We start from the raw sequence: 20,190 nt of genomic DNA, 5'->3' as shown, positions 1-20,190 counted from the left end.
AGCTCGATAATTCATAAACAAACTGGTTCACTGATGGAAAAATCTTATTTTATTGACAATATACAACTCGTTAAGGATTTCACTTATTCTGATTGTCCAAATATTTAAGATAAACAGTGAATATAAAAGATGCTACACTACACACCAGATTTCCCTATTTTTAAGGGAGCATCAGCTAATTTTTTTTCTGGTAGAGGTGTGCATGATAAATGTCTATTATTCATCATTAGAATTTCTACTAATTCATTATCATACAAGAACAACCGCGTCATTGCAAGACATTTGTATTATTCAAACAAATTATTTTTAGACCAGACATCCATATTATTAATAATGTATAATAAATATAATTATTGAAATAAAAAGAAGTAAATGAATGAGTTGAAAAAACCCCTAAACACAGGAATCCAGATTTTACTGATATCCAGTTCACTATGGTGAAGACTAAAAATATATCTACTGGTTTATCTCCTTAACTATTTTCTTTTTGTGATGATAGGAGATTTGTATAATTATGTAGTGAACAAAAGAGACAACATTGTCATATGACTAAAGAAAAGCAGGTGTATTTTATTTTATGAATAATTTCATTGTGTCTGAATTAAAAGAACAACTTGAAAATTTTCTGCTGCAGCCACGTCTAAGAAAATGGAGAGACAGTTTAGGTTTTACAATATGCCAATAAAATGTAGGCGTGTACTACTTTGATATTATAACTATATAGAAAACAACACGATGGTATATCAGTCTTGTATGTGGAAGCAAGGAAAACGCACGATTCCATTACCAGGTAAGGCACGACATTTTATACTGTTTATTAAATTTTCACAAAGTACTTTTGCATGATACTGTAATTACCCTTTCCTGAAATTAATTAACACTTTGAATGTCTTCTTATTTTGATGAATATTGTATCGCTTCTCTCAAATATTGAGAATGTGTAATTGATAAAAGGAAAACAAAAACACGCTGAAGTAGCTCTCAGCACGTGAGAAGTTAGAATTGTGTATCGTGCTCTCAGTCAGGATAAGGATACAGTTTTAGCTTCTTAAGTGAATCAATAACAGTATCTTAGTAATGCACAGCTCGACCATTGTAAATAATACTAATCTAATTAAAATATCATATTAACATTCAGACATTATTTCAGAAATATGTTTTTTCTATAGCGCCTACATTACATTTAGTACTGAATAATTCATCATAGTGCATATTTATGTTAATATATCATACTGGATAAAGACTCAAGACTTTACTTTATCGTATCTTCAACTGTTTTATTTGAATGAATATCACAATCTATGATGAAGTAAAGTGGACATGTGTTTTGCATACTGTTTAAGAGTAACATCTTTGAAACTGTTTTACACATTATCTTATGATCCTGTTTGCAAAATATCTGTTTATTAAATTTTTGCACTTGACTGATCCAACTGATCGGAAATAGAGGTTACATTACTATTCCAGAAATGTACTGATGATCCAAATTTATCCTTCCATTTACTGATGTAATGTCTTTACAGCAAAACGTTGACGTTGTTTTACTTTATCCGTTAACCAAAAATGTCTGTGAATTGAAGGAAGGGGTGTATAAATGTCATTTGACTGCACTTGTAGCCCCTGCCTCTTCTCTGTTATGTCTATAAGATTTAGTGGTCAATATCATGGTTTTATCGAATTAAAAGCCAATCATTTGTTACATGAATAATAACGCCTTCAATAAAAAACTATTATAGTAAAGTTCCTCAAGTTAGTACATTGGAAGGCCCATGTCCTTGTAAAGCAGTATCTACTCTGCATCATTTCCAGTAAAGAAACGAATCTTCCGAAAGGAAAGTAAAAGCTACGATCTGAAAGACGATCGGCTCTACACATTAAATCCAGACATGCAATACTTAGAATATTTTTGAAGAGAATATTAATCTTCCTGTATGTAATATAAAGATAACGAACAACAATCAAGATCAAAAGTCCATTGAAACAATTCAAATTTGGAGCAGAGAAAACACGGACCTCTAAACATAAGGGCTGGGATCAGGTGCCATGGAGATGTCGATTTAACGTTGAAATGAAAATGAAAACTGTTAATCGATAAAACATCGTCGATATATCTTATTGTTAAATTGAAGGCCACAGTAAGTGACTTCTTCTTTTCATGTAAAAGTTTTTGGATAAATTCTGCTTCTTATGAATACAAAAATAGATCTGCTTAGAAAAAGGCGCAATTAGTACCCATGGGAATTCCGATTGATCGCGAGGGCGGAGACCTCTAGACTGGTATCAGAAGATATACTCTAGATTATACCCTGTTTATATAGCGAGTTCACTCATAAGCAAATGATATGCGTATATGTAAACATACGCATTTCAGCATACCTCGCTGTATAAACGCACTTTCCTATATGCAAAAATAATCCTGTAAGCACATTTGCACCTAGAAAGGAACAGGCGCAAATCTGTTTACACATATGCAAAAGGAAATAATTTATGCTAAATGATTCATTTATGGTGTTTCTTGATGGAGAAAGCTTTTCAGTAAGCCTTTGACGGATGGAAAGATCAATCTCTTTCTTAATTCTAAAACTCGCCAACTATTTTTCATTATTTTATTTTATTGAACTAGAAGCTTGATTGGGTGTTTCTTTTCATTTTATGCTAGATGAAGCATTACACTGTAATCCCAGTGCTTAATGCATATGAAAGAATTCTCTTTCTCCATTTTTTTTTAATGGAAATCACGATAAAAAAATTATAAAATCTGTGATAGCGTACTATTTACTTACAGTACATAAGTTCACAGGAGAACGCGTAATAAATCGACTTTTGCATACAGGAGCCAAATTTCTTGTAATGTATTTAAAATATCATTGTATCACTATAATTTTAAAAAATGGCGTGATTATAATTTTGGTACATGTATTATCAGTATCTAAATCATGAGCTTTAACCCGAAACATTCGTCACTTTTTGGGAAAAATACATGTATCAACATTAGCATTGGTGGGATATTGTTCTATCGAAATTTGCAGATCCATACTTCATAGAAATTCTAATACAATTGGGGGATTCTTTGCGCTGTATTCCACATTCTCAATTCTGCTGATCTACCAAACTGATGAATGAAAAGCTTTGGATCAAGGAAACATTGTTATGGTGACTAACCACTAGTTTTCACATGTGTTCGATGATAGAATTCATCATTAAATGGACTAATAAGCAAATCCTTACACTCTAGAATTTATTGAATGTGCTATTGTAACATTTTATCTTAATTTTCAACAAGCTTGGGACAATGTACATTTATTTTTGACCGAGATGAACAGCAAATCTCTAAGTTACCGGGTGTAACGATTCGTGTTGGAAGTTCCAAAAAGGAAGTACTTGGGAAGTGTAAAAATCAGATGTCAAACTTGTGGCCTGGGTTATGACAGAGAGTGTGCAGAACAGTCCGTAACTTCATATTTTATAATTTTACAAGCATCCATATACTAGTAGTCTCCTGTGCATATATGCGTTTGACAGGAAAATTTTAAGACCGAAAAAAAAAAAATTTCTGTTCAAAACCAAAAAAAAGGAATACATGAACATACCTTACATTTTTATTTCTAACTAATTAAGCTGAAATTAAAGTTTCTATATTTAGTCATAATTAACACATATTTTTACACCTCTGCAACCTCCGCGAAGGAAAAGTACATATCATATAAAAGACATGTAAGATACAAAAACATACAGATAAAATACAGATGGAAAAGCAGGAGGTGTTATTTAAGTCTAGTTAGAAGAAGAAAAGACCAAACTGTTACATGTGTACTTCAGAATCGTAAGGGCGAAAATAATGATAGTTGTCAGTAAGCCTGTCTGTTTCTCAACTGGAATGTAAAAGGGTTTACAGTTATCTAAGCTAATAAGCGATTAATTACATTGTAAACATTCTTCTAAGTATGTCATTATTGACTTAAAAAAGATCAGTAAAATTTTGCACTCAAGACGTTATATATATATATATATATATATATATATATATATATATATATATATATATATATATATATATATACTTTCCCATTGACCTTGACTTCACTTATATACATGTATATATATATATATATATATATATATATATATATATATATATATATATATATATATATATATATATATATATATATATATATATATATATATATATATATATATATGTAAAGCACATTTTACAATAACTCTTAAACTAACATAACGGTCATAACCCAACCCTAAGTGAAGAAATATTAATATAGGATATATAAAGCACTTTTTACAACAACTCTTAAACTAACATAACTGCCCTAAATGAAGAAATATTAATATAGAAGCACAAAGAAATTCACTTTTATAAGGATACCCACTTCCGCCCCAACCCGGGGTTGAATTCTCGACCTACGGATCTGTCTCCTAGCAATGCAGGAACAGCATGCTATACCGCTCGGTCATCTAAGCAAGTCAAAAAACTTGCTTTCGATGCCGATGGAATTCTCGCGGCGCTGTCCTACATTACACGGCCATTGAGAATGGAAGTGAGATACAGTTATTTGGACATTAGTTTTATTATGGAGGATCGTTATCGATACACATTGTAATGAATGAATTTTTATCTTAACTGCCCTAAGTGAAGAAATATTAATATAGAAAGCACAGAGAAATTCTCTTTTATAAGGATATCCACTTCCGCCCCAACCCGGGGTTGTACTCTCGACCTACGGAATCTGTCTCCTAGCAGTACATGAACAGCTTGCTAGACCGCTTGGCTATATAGACAAGTCAAAAAACTTTCGTTGCCGATGGAATTCTCACGGCGCTGTCCTACATTACACGATCATTGAGAATGGAAGTGAGATACAGATCTCAGACAGAAATGATATATATTGATGAGAGCTATTCAATTGCATCAACATTTTGGTCCTTGACTTTCCCATTGACCTTGACTTCACTTTTTCTTAAATTTATGAAAGATGTTAAAAAAAAACTATTCAAGATATTATTTCAAGCCTAATATGCTGATACATATTAGTGAGAGCTGCTCAAATGCATCAACATTTTGGACCTTGACCTTTCATTGGCCTTGACTTCTTTTTTTTTATTTGTGATTAGTAAATTTAAAATAAACTATTCCAGGGTTCTCCATGGGTTTAATGTGGCGGCCCAGCCACAGTTAAATTCTTTTGCGTCATAGTTCCTCCACAGTAAAATGTTAGCGCCACAGTAAGATCGTCGCCGATCAGGAACATATAATTCTAAAAATTTAACTTTAAATTATGTACCGTTTTCAGTTAACCGTCAATTTACTCTCATTAGGGTCAATTACTTGGCTTGCACAATCAATTATCTTCTAGATCCTTGCTGGACTTTACGCAAGAATGAAGTGAGACAGGCGTTCTGTTTTCGCACTTACCCGTAATTGCGTAACTGCCAGTAGAGACTGAAAGATGGCATGGTATACCACTGTGTGAAAATCTACAGGTACACTTTGTAATATAATACTCAAACTGCTGATGAATTTCATTATATCTTAGAATGTAAAACTTCCGCTATTGTAAGAAAAAAATCACCTCGGCAATTATTATTCCCACAGACTGAATGTTATTAAATTCATGGAACTAATGTCAACTAAAAACGAAAATATGCTGAAAAAACTATGTATGTTAATCTTAAATATTTATGATGCTGTCTGTCCTCCTTGATATATTTTCCCCTCCCTAATTTATTTATTTTCTTTTTCAATCATCTGTCATTTTTTGTTCTGTATATGTACCTGTATCTGTATATGGTACTGAAACGTCAAAGGTGTCAATGGTCAATTGGAACTCGTAAAGCTTATCGTAAGAAAAAATATATTGAATAGATTTTTACGTAAAATAAATAGACTACACAAAGGCCAGTTGAAATTTTGACATCGGTCATATACCTTTGGTTATTGAAGATCAATATTTTATGTATGAAAGTCTAGCAGAGAGAAATAACGAGAAAATAGGCCGACAAATGGAGAGGTCACCGAAGACGAAGCCGTTGAAAACTCGGCAACTTCTACTGAATAGAACGAATTACTAAAGTTTAACTTCGTAAATATTTATAAATATGAGAATTTTAAATTCTCCTTCATTATTTCAATTATATATATATATATATATATATATATATATATATATATATATATATATATATATATATATATATATATATATATATATATATATATATATATATATATATATATATATATATACAGGTAACTCTCGATACCTCGAAGTCCGCGGGACCGAGGAAAAACTTCGAGAGATCAAGAGTTCGAGTTTTCAAGAGTCCGGAATTTTCCGGGATTGTTGACAGGTTTTAAAATTAGTCTTACCGGATGTAATGATTTTCATGCAGTGCTAACCTTTTACACGTGGTTTTTATAAAACAACGATATTTTTTCGTAATTCAGATGAATATTTTATGAAACTGAGTAAAGCAAAAAATGTATATCGTCATTTCATATTTATTTATTCTTCGTAATGCGGACATACTATGCATTCGTTACATGAAAACGACATTTTACAGCGTCGTACATAGCTCTGACTATTCCAAAAATGATCATTGAACGCAGTTCTGTAAGTATTTGGCCAATAATAGTCGTCATATCGACATTGAGGCTGTTTCTGCTTTTTTCATATTTCGTTGAACTTTGACACTGACTTTCTTTTAATCAATTACTACTTTTCAATGACACTGCGTCTCTAAATTATCGTAAGACAGTCGATGGTAATTATTTTAATAGCATAGAGGCAAAATAGGATTAATTATTTTCAACACAACTGAGTACTTGTGGTAGCCCATAATGCACTGCGACTCATTCATCAGTGGGTAAAGTAAACAGATAGCTAATATGCTGACGTCAGAAAATCTAGTGGTCTCGACCTGATAAACATCCCGTTCCTCGAGACCCGCGTCTTCTCCCTTGGGCCATTTAAATGTCCATGTAAAGGTGCTAATTATATAATCTTGTATACACATAGTCACTTCGAGGTATCGAGGGTAAATTTTAATAGAATGTGCATAGCGGGACTGTATTTTGACTTCGAGGGATCAAGGGTTTCGAGAGATCAAGAGTTCGAGAAATCAAGAGTAAATTTGCTTAGTTATATAGTGGAAAAATCGGGGACCGAAGACTCACTTCGAGCGATCAAGAACTTCGAGAGATCGAAGTTCGAGCCATCAAGAGTTACCTGTATATATATATATATATATATATATATATATATATATATATATATATATATATATATATATATATATATATATATATATATATATATATATATATATATAAAGCACATTTTACAACAACTCTTAAACTAACATAACTGCCCTAAGTGAAGAAATATTAATATAGAAAGCACAAAGAAATTCACTTTTATAAGGATACCTACTTCCGCCCCAGCCCGGGGTTGAACTCTCGACCTACGGAATCTGTCTCCTAGCAGTACAGGAACAGCGCGCTAGACTGCTCGGCTATCTAGGCAAGTCTAAAAAAAAACTTGCTTTCGATGCCGATGGAATTCTCGCGGCGCTGCTCTACACTACACGGTCATTGAGAATGGAAGTGAGATACAGTTATTTGGACATTAGTTTTATTTGAGAATCGTTACCAATACATGTTGTAATAAAATAAATATTTATTTATAAAGCACATTTTACAACAACCCTTAAACTAACATAACTGCCCTAAGTGAAGAAATATTAATATAGAAAGCACAAAGAAATTCACTTTTATAAGGATACCCACTTCCGCCCCAACCCGGGGTTGAACTCTCGACCTACGGAACTGTTTCCTAGCATTGCAGGAACAGCATGCTATTCAAGGTATCACACCGGTAATTGTTTTTACTATATGTTTCTATATAAGAAAAAAAATCTTTAAAAAATCAGGTAAATTAATTCATGAAAAAATATTTAGCAGGAAGTATAAAACATTACCTCTCTCATTAGCCGAGTCCAAAAAACAGGGTACCTACACGGCATTTACTGATTTTTTCCATCTGCAAACAGGGCTACCCTCAAATCCACGTGTTTTCAATGTGTTTATAAACAGCTCCAGTGCACCCCAGGAAGTAGCCTCCTTTGCCCTGAAAAAAATAGTTCCTGTCAAAAAGCTTTATTAGTCCCCTACCGGTGAAACCGGAGGGGACTATAGGTTTCCTCTGAGTCTGTCCGTCCGTCTGTCTGTCTGTCCCACTTGGTTTTCCGCACTTTTTTCCTAAACGCTTGCAGATATTGAGCTGATTTTTGGTATGTTAGTGTATCTTGATGAGTTACAGATCAAGTTTGCATTTCGTTCCGCTTCATTGATTTTTGACGGAATTACGACCTCTTCAATTTTTAAGGGTTTTCCGCAATTTTCTTCTAAACGCTTGCAGATATTGAGCTGATTTTTGGTATGCGACTTTACCTTGATGAGTTACAGATCAAGTTTGCATTTCGTTCCGCTTCATTGATTTTTGACGAATTTATGGCATTTTCAATTTTTAACGGGAACCAGATTACACTTGCCGGTAGGGGACTAGTATTGCTAATGCAATACTCTCAGAATGCTTGTTTATTTACAAAGTACATTAAATTTACTAGGTACAGGTACCAAAGTTGTAAAAATAGCCTGAAAGAAAATTAAAAAAATTATCAAAAGAAAAAAAAATTAATTTTATATGTATGGAACTACAATTGACTAATTCCCCTTATTGCTGGAGATATGATGCATTTATCTCCCTTACTCCAGAGCAGTCAAGAATACACACAGAGCACTCTGACAGAAGTTTTTTTTTGCATATTTCGAAGCAGAATTTCATCATTAATAGACTAAGTCTGGCAAACAATTTTTTTATCCTTGGAGAGTATATGCATTGTTCTTCACAACAAACAAAAAATAGTTCACAAGTCTGAGACCATTATGCAATTATTACATAACAAAACTGCATTTTACCCTCCTAAGAATGATAGAATTTACAGAAATTGTTAAATATTAGACTGATAATAAAATCTGCATCTGGTCAATTTATGTTCATAATAAAGCCTAGGTACTTGTCTACAAGCTGATGCGCAGAAGTTTATCTAAAAGCTGTGTTGTAACACAGGACAGTCCAAATGATATCAGCACCTAGGGAGAATCTGGACAGCTCCAACACTCCATTAAACTTGCTTTGATGATAAGAAAATGGAGAAAAAATTCAGATGTAATTTATTTTGATTCATTTTGTTTGGTCAATTACCGGTGTGATACCTATACCGCTCGGCCATCTAAGCAAGTCAAAAAACTTGCTTTCAATGCCGATGGAATTCTCGCGGCGCTGTCCTACATTACACGGTCATTGAGAATGGAAGTGAGATACAGTTATTTGGACATTAGTTTTATTATGGAGGATCGTTATCGATACACATTGTAATGAATTAATTTTTATCTTAACTGCCCTAAGTGAAGAAATATTAATATAGAAAGCACAGAGAAATTCTCTTTTATAAGGATATCCACTTCCGCCCCAACCCGGGGTTGTACTCTCGACCTACGGAATCTGTCTCCCTAGCAGTACAGAACAGCTTGCTAAACCGCTCGGCTATATAGACAAGTCAAAAAACTTTCGTTGCCGATGGAATTCTCACGGCGCTGTCCTACATTACACGATCATTGAGAATGGAAGTGAGATACAGATCTCAGACAGAAATGATATATATTGGTGAGAGCTATTCAATTGCATCAACATTTTGGTCCTTGACTTTCCCATTGACCTTGACTTCACTTTTTCTTAAATTTATGAAAGATGTTAAAAAAAACTATTCAAGATATTTTTTCAAGCCTAATATGCTAATACATATTGGTGAGAGCTGTTCAAATGCATCAACATTTTGAACCTTGACCTTTCATTGGAAGTGAGATACTTTCATTGGAAGTGAGATACAGTTATTTGGACATTAGTTTTATTTGAGGATCGTTACCAATACATGTTGTAATGAAATTAATATTTATTTATAAAGCGCATTTTACAACAACCCTTAAACTAACATAACTGCCCTAAGTGAAGAAATATTAATACAGAAAGCACAAAGAAATTCACTTTTATAAGGATACCCACTCCCGCCCCAGCCCGGGGTTTAACTCTCGACCTACGGAATATATATATATATATATATATATATATATATATATATATATATATATATATATATATATATATATATATATATATATATATATATATATATATATATATATATATATATATATATATATATATATATATATATATCCTGAATATCTTATATCTGTTCCAGCAGTGAATATCATATACTGGAAGTGACACTTCTTCAATGGTGCCGTACGATATTACAAGGTTCACAACATTCCTACCAGATTCTGTGCGACTTTTAAAAATTGCGTGTTGGAATTTTTTCCTTTTAAGAAAGGTATCTTTTCCTCAAAACATTTTATAGTACAGAAAATTCGTGATCGGGCATAAACGATTGTTCTGAATGGAGATAAACGCCGTCGCGTTTGCAGACCCCCCCCCCCCTCCGTTTCATCTCTCGACCAAGTCCAGGAAATGTGGAAAAAAAATCTTCCTAAACCTTTCTTGTGCACATTTGTGCATCCTAAAGCCACAAATTGTACCTTACTAGCTGTCAATTATCTAGTTATCACTGAATTATTTTCTAACAGATTTAATAGACGCAACAAACGAGCCTTTTTGTACAAAATAAGTACTTCGCTTGACCAAGATTGACACCTATGACGTCAGAGCAATGGCGCGTAACATCGGCGATCAAAATACATGTATGCATATTGAGAAATTCAAACTTTGAATCGCTGAAAGATCAAAAATATTAATTTTCTAGCAAAGAATTTTATACATTGTATATATGATTCAAATAACATGCAAACTTTGTCATATCAAAAAATTTTGAGACATGATAAAAACCCTTTAATCAAAGTTAAGTTAATATTTCATAAGTATTCAATAAAAATGTTAGAAACAGAGTTAGAAAAAATATACATTTAGATTTAGTTATGTCCATAAAAGCCGTAACGTTTGCCTCATAGTCATAGGTCTGTCAATATATTTAGTAAGCGAGTTTCCCCATTGTTATATGTTTAAATCAATTTTGTGATGTTTTATGTTGAACACAATGCAAAAATATAATTATGATTTGTTTTATTACATTTTAATTTCTTACATTTTGCGTTGTCCTCAATGCAAAAACAAAGCCCAACACAGAATGTAATAACGCAAAATGTAATAATCCAAAAATCGTGTTATTACATTTTGTGTTATTACATTCTGCGTTGATCTCGACGCAAAATGTAAAAATCCCAGTTTATAACATTTTGCGTTGTTATTACATTTCACGTTGAAACAGTCCATTAATTGCATCTATTTTTTTTTTTTAAATTTATTCAATTTGCCAAATAATTCATACCATTAACAAGTATATTGAAATAAAGCGATTCAAAAGAGGCTTGTTTCTATTCAATATACATGTATCTTTCATAAAACTTTATATGCTGATACATATTAAAGAGGGCTATCCAACTGAATCATCATTTTTTGACCTTGGCCTTTCCTTTAACTTCATTTTTCATAGATTAACAATCATCTCAATTTCTAAGAAACTAAAGATAATTTTATCATACTTTATATGCTTTGTTACAACGCGAAATGTAATAACAACGTAAAATGTAATAAACCGGGATTATTACATTTTGCGTTATTACATTTTGCGTCGATATTAACACAGAATGTAATAACGCAAAATGTAATAACAGACTTTTGAATATTACATTTTGCGTTATTACACTTCGCGTCGAGATCAATGCAAAATGCAATAACGCAATATGTAATAACACGATTTTTGGATTATTACATTTTGCGTTGTTACATTTTGCGTCCAGATTAAGCAAAACGCAACAACGCAAATAGTAATAACACACTTTTTGGTCAGTCAGGTTGAGAATAATTTTCTATTGAGTAGTGGATGAAGAAAATTAACGGAAAGAAAAAAAAAGGAAAAGGAAAAATAAACATATGTTAATTCTTACATTAGGTCTGATTCCATCATACATTGATTTCATTAGCCATTTAAAATCAGTTGATATTCAAATCATATATAGGTATTGCAAAGTAGAAACGTGCGTGCGCACGTGTGTGTGTGGAAGGGAGTGGTGATATTTCTATCATCAGTGTATCAGTTTAATTTTGCTTTTTTAATAGGCACATGCATGAAATTTAGAAAAGAAATCTATTTAGTTTTGCTTGCAGGTGTAAATATAGCGGGAAGGGGGTTTCTTGACAATTATGATTTCATACTGTATTACAAATCATGTGCATTGCAGACCAACAAAAATAAAATTCTCTCTCTCTCTTTTCAATAATAAAATGGATAGTTTCTGCATGCGCATAAAAATACAATGTTCAACATACTGAGTAACCCCTTTCCTCCACTTCTCTTCGCCAGACACACACAAATGCACTTTTAATTTGCTAACCAATGTACACATGCACGTTGTACATGCATATCAAGAGCTTTTAATGGACCCATGGGTCAATCTTTGGTAATTAAGAATGTCAGTGATCTATAAATAGACATGTCAATCAAAGTTAAGTAAATGTTTTATAAGTATTCAATAAAATGTTAGAAACAGAGTTTAAAAAATATACAATAAGATTTAGTAATGTCCGTAAAGCCGTAACGTTTGTCTCACAGTCCTAGGTCTGTCTGTCTATTTAGTAAAGCGAGCTTCCCAATTGTTATATGTTTAAATCAGTTTTGTAATGCTTCGCATTGAACACAATACAAAAAAATTATAATTTATTTATTTACATTTTGCGTTGACTTCAACGCAAAAATTAGGTAACGCAAAATGTAACAACCAAAAAGTGCAATTTGCAAAATGTAATAATGCAAAATGCAATAATCCAAAAATCGTGTTATTACATTTTGCGTTATTAATTCTGCGTTGATATCGACGCAAAATGTAATAACGCAAAATGTAATAATCCCAGTCGCGTTGTAATGCTTATAATATATATATATATATTGATGAGAGCTATTGCATCAACATTTTTACTTTTTCCTTTCTTTGACCTTGACTTAAAATCTGTGTTTAGCTAAATTTCAAAGAAACTATTCAAGATATTCTTATCAAACTTCATATGCTTATATATATATTGATAAGAGCTATTTAATTACATCAACATTTTTTATCTTGACCTTTCCTTTTTACTGTACCTTGACCTCACTCTTCTCAAATTTGGTTTAGCTAAGTTTCAAAGATGGTTTTTTCAAACTTCATACGCTGATATATATATATATATATATATATATATATATATATATATATATATATATATATATATATATATATATATATAGAAAGTACCTTATTTGACGACAAAAATTATTTTCCCCCTTTGTAACGTTTTCAAAAATGGAAATTTAATAATATAATTTGTTCTGAAATTCATGTTTTGATAAGGTATACCACTTTGCACATGCATATTTATCATGATGTGCTTTCAAGCATTAGATTGTGAACAGAAATTTTGATTTTATTGAGCTTAATACTTAATTTGATATTTTGACTTGTGAAACTTTTTTTTCTTAAATTAATCAACGGAATGGTTTCTGTTTTGAAAATACTCAATTTTTAAAATTCTTTTCTAAATCGTGATTTGAATCTTATAATCCTATCGTTTTGATGTTAATTGATGTCATCTATCACTTCAATATACTCAAATCAAGACAATTAAGTGTAGTGGAATAACGGCGGAAACAGCGCAAGAGCTCGAGGCTGCTGCTCAGGGTTAGTCTTTGATAAAGAGAAGAATAATTGTTTTATTAAAAAATAATTCAAAAAGTTGTTCAGTATAAAATCAAAGGAAAAATTGCGGAAAGGTAGATTCTTTTGTTGTACAGGAAACAACATTTACGTTTACGGAAAAGTCACAAATGAATTGCTGAAATATTAAATCATATCTTCCATTTCCTCTTTTATGATGTTTAGAAGGAGTGATAAAGCCATTTATCCAATCTTCTCCATTTAAAAAAATGTTCCAATAAATAAAAATTGCTTGTCTTCAATGCTCAATATCTTAAACATAATTATTGATGTACATGTAGACATTTTAGTTACATTTTATTTACAGTTTATAAATGTTCATTCTTTGCCATGTGCGTTTTAACTTTCTTAATAGTTTGACATCCTTAAACAGGTTTCTGTAGAAGAAGCTGATTCGTTGTTAATGACAGAGATGTGTGTTATTCCCGTATTTCTGCTATTACCCTACAAACACTACAGAATTCCAGCATCACATTATATGCGCTACTTACCATGCTCAGATTTTTTTTCTCGTTCATACTGATAATATTTGGTTACACATATGCTAAAGAGAAAATGAAAATAACTACTTAAGTATCTTCATTGCGTTTGCGTCTGGATGCCTGTAACTATCTTGAGGGGTGGTTTGAACATAAAATAAGCATATTTCAGTTCAATATAGAATAAATTGTCATAAATTCTTCTAAACACATGAAATTCTTGAATCAAAAACGTTATTCAAATACCTATCCCAGAAAACGTTTTTTATGTTAAGTCAGCTCTAACAATTCGGGGAAAGGACATGCTGATTTAACTTTGGTGTATCCTTGGCTAAGGATGTCAACCGGTTTCTTGATAGTGTGTATGTGTGTGTGTGTGGGGGGGGGGGGGAGGTCAGGCCCCAAGGCCATAAACTGAGAATAGACTTAAGTCTAAATTTTGATTTTTAATATCTTGAGTTTTATTTAATGCATTTGCTTAAAACTTTGCAATTTTATATATAACATTTAAATTCAAATATATGATGAAAATTTTGTTTCGTTATCAAAATTATTTTAAAAGTTATATTGGTTTGAAATTTTGACTTAAGTCTGTTCTCAGTTTATGGTCTTGGGGCCTGGTCTCGGAGACCTAGGGATACATATGTACACTGTACCTCTCCCCCAAGCTTGGGTTCTTATGTTCTCAGATTTCTCCCCCTCCCCTAAATATTACATAAACAAAATCTAGCAGCTTTATTTAAATAATGAATAGTGAATTTCAAAAGTATCATTTCTGAGTTTTGCTTTGTTTTATTTTAATTGTTGATGCAGTAAAACCCAAAGTATCCCTTCCGATGACTGTGTTGTTTGGCAGAAAATCATGCATGGATCAAATATGTACCTCTAGAAAACCTTGGCTGGAATATACTTTGTCATTGCAAAAGCTTCCAGATCTTGACTAAAGTCGGATCTCGTAGGTCTAAACCTCTGAGCACTGAGATATTGAAGTATTTTCTGAGCCATAATTGTGCCAAGCGCATTTGATCACAGATAGAGGCTTCAGTAGAGTGAACATTTTCACAGGTCTTAATGTTAAACAGAAGATTCACTCGAAATTTGCATGTTAAAAAAGTTGTTATGATCATATTGTAATTATCACTACACTGGAAATTCAACGCTAAATAAAATGGCATTATGACTTTTTTGAAATGCTATAAAGATTTAAGTGCAAATTACAGCTTCAGTTTGGGTTTTGCTATTTAAATGCTACATATTTTTCTGAGTAACGAGTATATCATCTCTGATAAAACTAGAAAAACGTTCAAAGTACATAAATGCCCCCCTAAGGGTTCATAATTAATGCAACATGAAAAATTGTATAAGTATATGAAGTTTTATGAAAATATTTGAATAGTTTCTTTAAAACTGAGTTCAATACACAATAAATAGTAAAGTGAAAGTCATTGGGAAGGGCAGTGAAAAAAAATAGGACACAGTTGATTAATTCACACCAATTATCTATCAGTGCATATGCTTACATACAAATATTTTGAATGATTTCTTTGAAACTGAACTGAAAGCAAATTCAAGAAACGTCAGGTCATGGTCGAAAGGAAGGTCAAGGTCAGAAAGCACTGACTAAATGAATCAGCATATGAAGATCGAAAAAAACATCTCGATTTGTTTCTTATGGCGCCGTTGGAGGGCCAGATAAAAAAAAAATAGTTAATTGTTCAGACATATTTGTTCGGATATATATATATATATATTATCTGGCCCTTCAGCGGCGCCGTAGTTTGTAACAAAAAGAAGGAGGGCGCTTTTGATTGTCATTCGGCAGGAATTTGGCCGCACTCGAAAAGTGAAAATTTCATTGATCTGTCACATGAATTTTTTCCATTCTTTAGATGTATCGGGTTCCTGTGAGATAGGAAAAGAAAATATTTTCCCGATATTGTGTTTTGATATGCTTCAAAATAACTTGGAAATTGGTTAGATGAGTTATGTGGTAAAAAATGTTACATTTTTAAACACGTTTTTCTTAAAATTTTCTATCTCTGGGTTATCTCTCCATGATTTTGAAACGTTATTTGTGTGTATTTTAATTCAAAGAAGCAAATTTTACATTTGTAAAAAAGAAGAAATGACCCAGAGACAATGAAAAAAACGGACTTTGAAAATGCTTCTTATTGAAAAAAAAGTGTGTGTAAGTGTGGTGCTTCATTGTCGTTTTAAAATCCTTAATGTGTGTAAAGCTATGATAACTTAGTAGAATGCGATACCCTTCCAGTGCAATGGAATATATTTTTTTTTGTGGTTCGATCCTTCGCAGGAGCGTTAATTTTTTTTAATGCAAACAGTCATTTCTTTTTTTAGTTTAATTCTATGTAATGATTTATTTTAAAATAGATAAATTTTGGTTCTGTTCTACCGAAAGCAAAATCAATCCTTCCAATCTACTGATATTTTAATATATACATGTACTTGATATTGCATTTAACTATACCCTATTATCTTACAGGTGTTTATTTTTTATGTGAAGAGTTATTATGTTATCGGGGGATAAAGGGTTAGGACCAAGGAACTTAAATAATTTGACAATGTATTTCAAACAAAAAACAAAACTTTTCCTATGTGCATAACTTTGGTCAGCCGACCAAATCGTGGACATTTATACTATAAATGTTTCGTAAAAATGATTCCTGCAGATCACATGCAAAATACGCCCATCTTCTTTAAGAAAAGTGAAATGTCAGAGTAAAAGTATAAATTAATATACAGTAGGTTATTTTATCCAATGAACACATTTCACAGAGCATTTCCACAGCGGTAATTACTTATAATATGCCGATTGGACAACAGAGATTAAAAAAGGCCAGAAAGCACATTATTAAAAATTACAATAACAAGATAATTAATCATGTTTCTCTTCCTAAAAAAGGATTTACATGTATCACCACATAGTGAAACTTTTTTTTGTACATTTATTTTATTATTATTATTTTTTTTTTTTGATAAAATGCACAGTTGTTTTTCAACATTCACATTAAATCAAGGAGTCGCTGCAGGACACGTTATGTTTGTGGATTGGTTGTTCATGAAATTGAAGGATTCAATATCTATTTATAGAAGACGTTCATTCTGTTTTAAAAGCTTGGAGATAAGTTTAGATCGGTTGTCAGTTTGGAGCTTCAGCGCAGTATGACTCTTAAATTTATTTTAAGATTTTATGTTATGTGAATACCGATCTTTTAAACCAGAAATTGTCAAAAAAAACTTATTTGTGAAAAATATTTTCAACACCAAGTTTATCGCAAATAATTTGTTTGAGAACACCAACACCACTAAGCATCAGATGTCTGATTCCACATAACCTTCCCACGCCGAGGAGGCAAATGCATGTAGCTAGTATTAGAACTGAAATGGTGAATAAATTGATAATGCAAAGAATACGTGATTATTTCATGCATGTCACAGACAATGTTTACAATAAATTTAAGAATAAATCATCTTAAATTTGACGTCTATTTCCTACACATTAATAATATTTGTATGTAGTTTACGTAGTTTGTTACGTATCTAATGAATTCTTACTGTATATAGATTAACGATGCGTGACTTAAGAATTAAGATAATAAAAATATAAAATAAATTATTATTCTATTCAGTACATTACATTGTGAACCGATTCAGGAGTATTAAGGTCAAATCAGGTGTATTGGTAAGGTGTGTTGAAGGCTTAAAATTTCATCTTGATAACTTAAATTAGATAAAGGATAAAATATTAGCAAAAATATTCATACTGATAGATATATTTATATAGCGTTGCCATGCTTGATTCCGGACTAAGATTGTCTTTCAAATTTCAAGAGAATTTCTCTCTTTTTTTAATGGAAAGAAGATGTACCCCAGTTATATGCTATATTATTCAAATGTACCTAGTTATTTGCTATATTATTCAAATGTACCCGAGTTATATGCTATATTATTCACCATTCTTTAAAAATGCATCATAAGGGTCATAAGCTTCCAATTTACAAAATCATGGAGAAGTCAAGATTGAATGTCATTGGCTTAACAACCTCTGATTTTAATGTTAAAAAACGAAGCTTAGGCATTTTTTTTTTAAAATTCAGTTTGTGCAGTAAATGTACATCATGAAAATTTAGATTATAGTTTGTGAGGTCATAAACATAATTGCTTAAATCTTTCAAAAGACGGAAGAGAAACTAACGGTTTGAATGAATGCCAAAGGTCAACTGGACTGTAACTCTGATTACATTGTATTTTGCAAACAGTGCCCAAGCTATATATCTGAAGACTTACCTCTCACTTTTCGAAACAAAGAAAAATATTAGTGCATATCGACATCATGGACTATATTAAAAGCAGTTCAAGGTTACGTAGTGTGAAGAGCAATACATAAGCAAAATATCAAATCAGTTCAAAAGGAGTAGAGTGAGGGGTTAGATAGAGAGGACAGACGCCGCGGGCAAAGTGGTCCTCAAGTTTAGCTCTGCATTGACACAAAATTAGGCCAGAGAGAATAAAGCTGCAAAACCCCTAAATTTTCTTAGAGTGAACATATTGGCCCTTTCATGGACATCGAGAGACTTAGGATTGTTAGTTGTCATAGCCTTTACAGCATGTCATAACTTACAATCATGATCATTTATGAGTACATTTTTTTTTTTATTTCAGATGACTAACGGTACAATACAGGACGGCTCTGGCCTTTACTTGTATGAGGACTATCACACATACCCAAACTGGACATTATTTATAAGGGACATTGAAAAAGCACATAATGTGCACTCCATGCCGATAGCTATTTTTGCCATAGTTCTCACCTGCCTCTCTACACTAGTTAATTTTTGTCTCTGTTTTGTGATTCTGCTAACAAGGGAATTACGGAGTCAGCCATTGTACGCTTGTGTCTTAAACTTTTGCTTCATAAATCTCTTGATGGGTCTCCTGGTGAATTCACTGGTGGTTTACCAGGAAATGAGTCCATTCTGGAAGCTTGGGCCGATCGTTTGTAAGACGTGGATAGTCCTTGATGTCCTCTTACCGTTCACATCCTTAATGACTCTAATTTTAATGTCTATTGACAGATTTGTATTTGCTCGAATGCACTCCTTGTATAAATCAGTAAAATTTAGACTTCAAAGAGAAGTATATGCAATTTTGCCGTGGATATTTGGCATTGCTATTGTATTACCTGTATGGATTGGAGGATTTAAGAGATCACCTATTGACGTTCAAGATATGTGTGTGTTTGGTCTGGTCGACGAAGCCTCAGTAGCCTCACCTATCCTTGTGTTTTTTCTTCCAGCTCTGTTTTTAGTTTTGGTGATGATATTCACGAACTTTTTCTCTTTTCATCAGAATTCAACTGAACAAAGCAGAACACCAAGCGCTCGATCGGTTAGTACGCGGCGAACTTCGGGATATTACGCATATGAAAATAACTTTTCTGTAGTAACATTATATCTGATCAGTGTGACGTTTCTGATACTCTGGGCTCCTTTTCATATGATGAACTTACTATTGGCAATATGTATTGCCTGCATGCCGCCTTACTCACTGATTGTTGGTTTTACCTACATGGGAGCTACTGTGAGCTCCGTTATATCTTTCTTTTGGTTGACAGACTACCACATTCGATATTCATTGAAACATGTCATTTGTGATCGGTTCCGGAAGCAGAATAACACACAATCAAATACTGTCACTCTTACTCTTATTGAAGGCTGATTACAATTTTAATTTTTATCCCAAAAAATTTCTGATAGCCATCAGTTGCTTTCTTTCTTGCAAATAATTTAA

General features: G+C 32.3%; 1 protein-coding gene across 1 annotated transcript; it reads left to right on the top strand.

Moving 5' to 3' along the window:
• The first annotated feature begins 758 nt into the window (after positions 1 to 758).
• On the top strand, positions 759 to 20,190 carry LOC133188926 (5-hydroxytryptamine receptor 1B-like). Its single transcript, XM_061324400.1, has 2 exons — positions 759 to 790; positions 19,063 to 20,190. The coding sequence occupies exon 2, from the start codon at positions 19,063 to 19,065 to the stop codon at positions 20,116 to 20,118; it is 1,056 nt and encodes a 351-aa protein (XP_061180384.1). The 5' UTR covers positions 759 to 790; the 3' UTR covers positions 20,119 to 20,190.

The sequence above is a fragment of the Saccostrea echinata genome, unplaced genomic scaffold, assembly GCF_033153115.1.
Source record: "Saccostrea echinata isolate AGI-Se365-2 ecotype Australia unplaced genomic scaffold, CSIRO_AGI_Sech_v1 ptg000016l, whole genome shotgun sequence".
Classification (NCBI taxonomy): Eukaryota; Metazoa; Mollusca; class Bivalvia; order Ostreida; family Ostreidae; genus Saccostrea; species Saccostrea echinata.
This window is presented reverse-complemented; position numbering and strand designations above follow the sequence as displayed.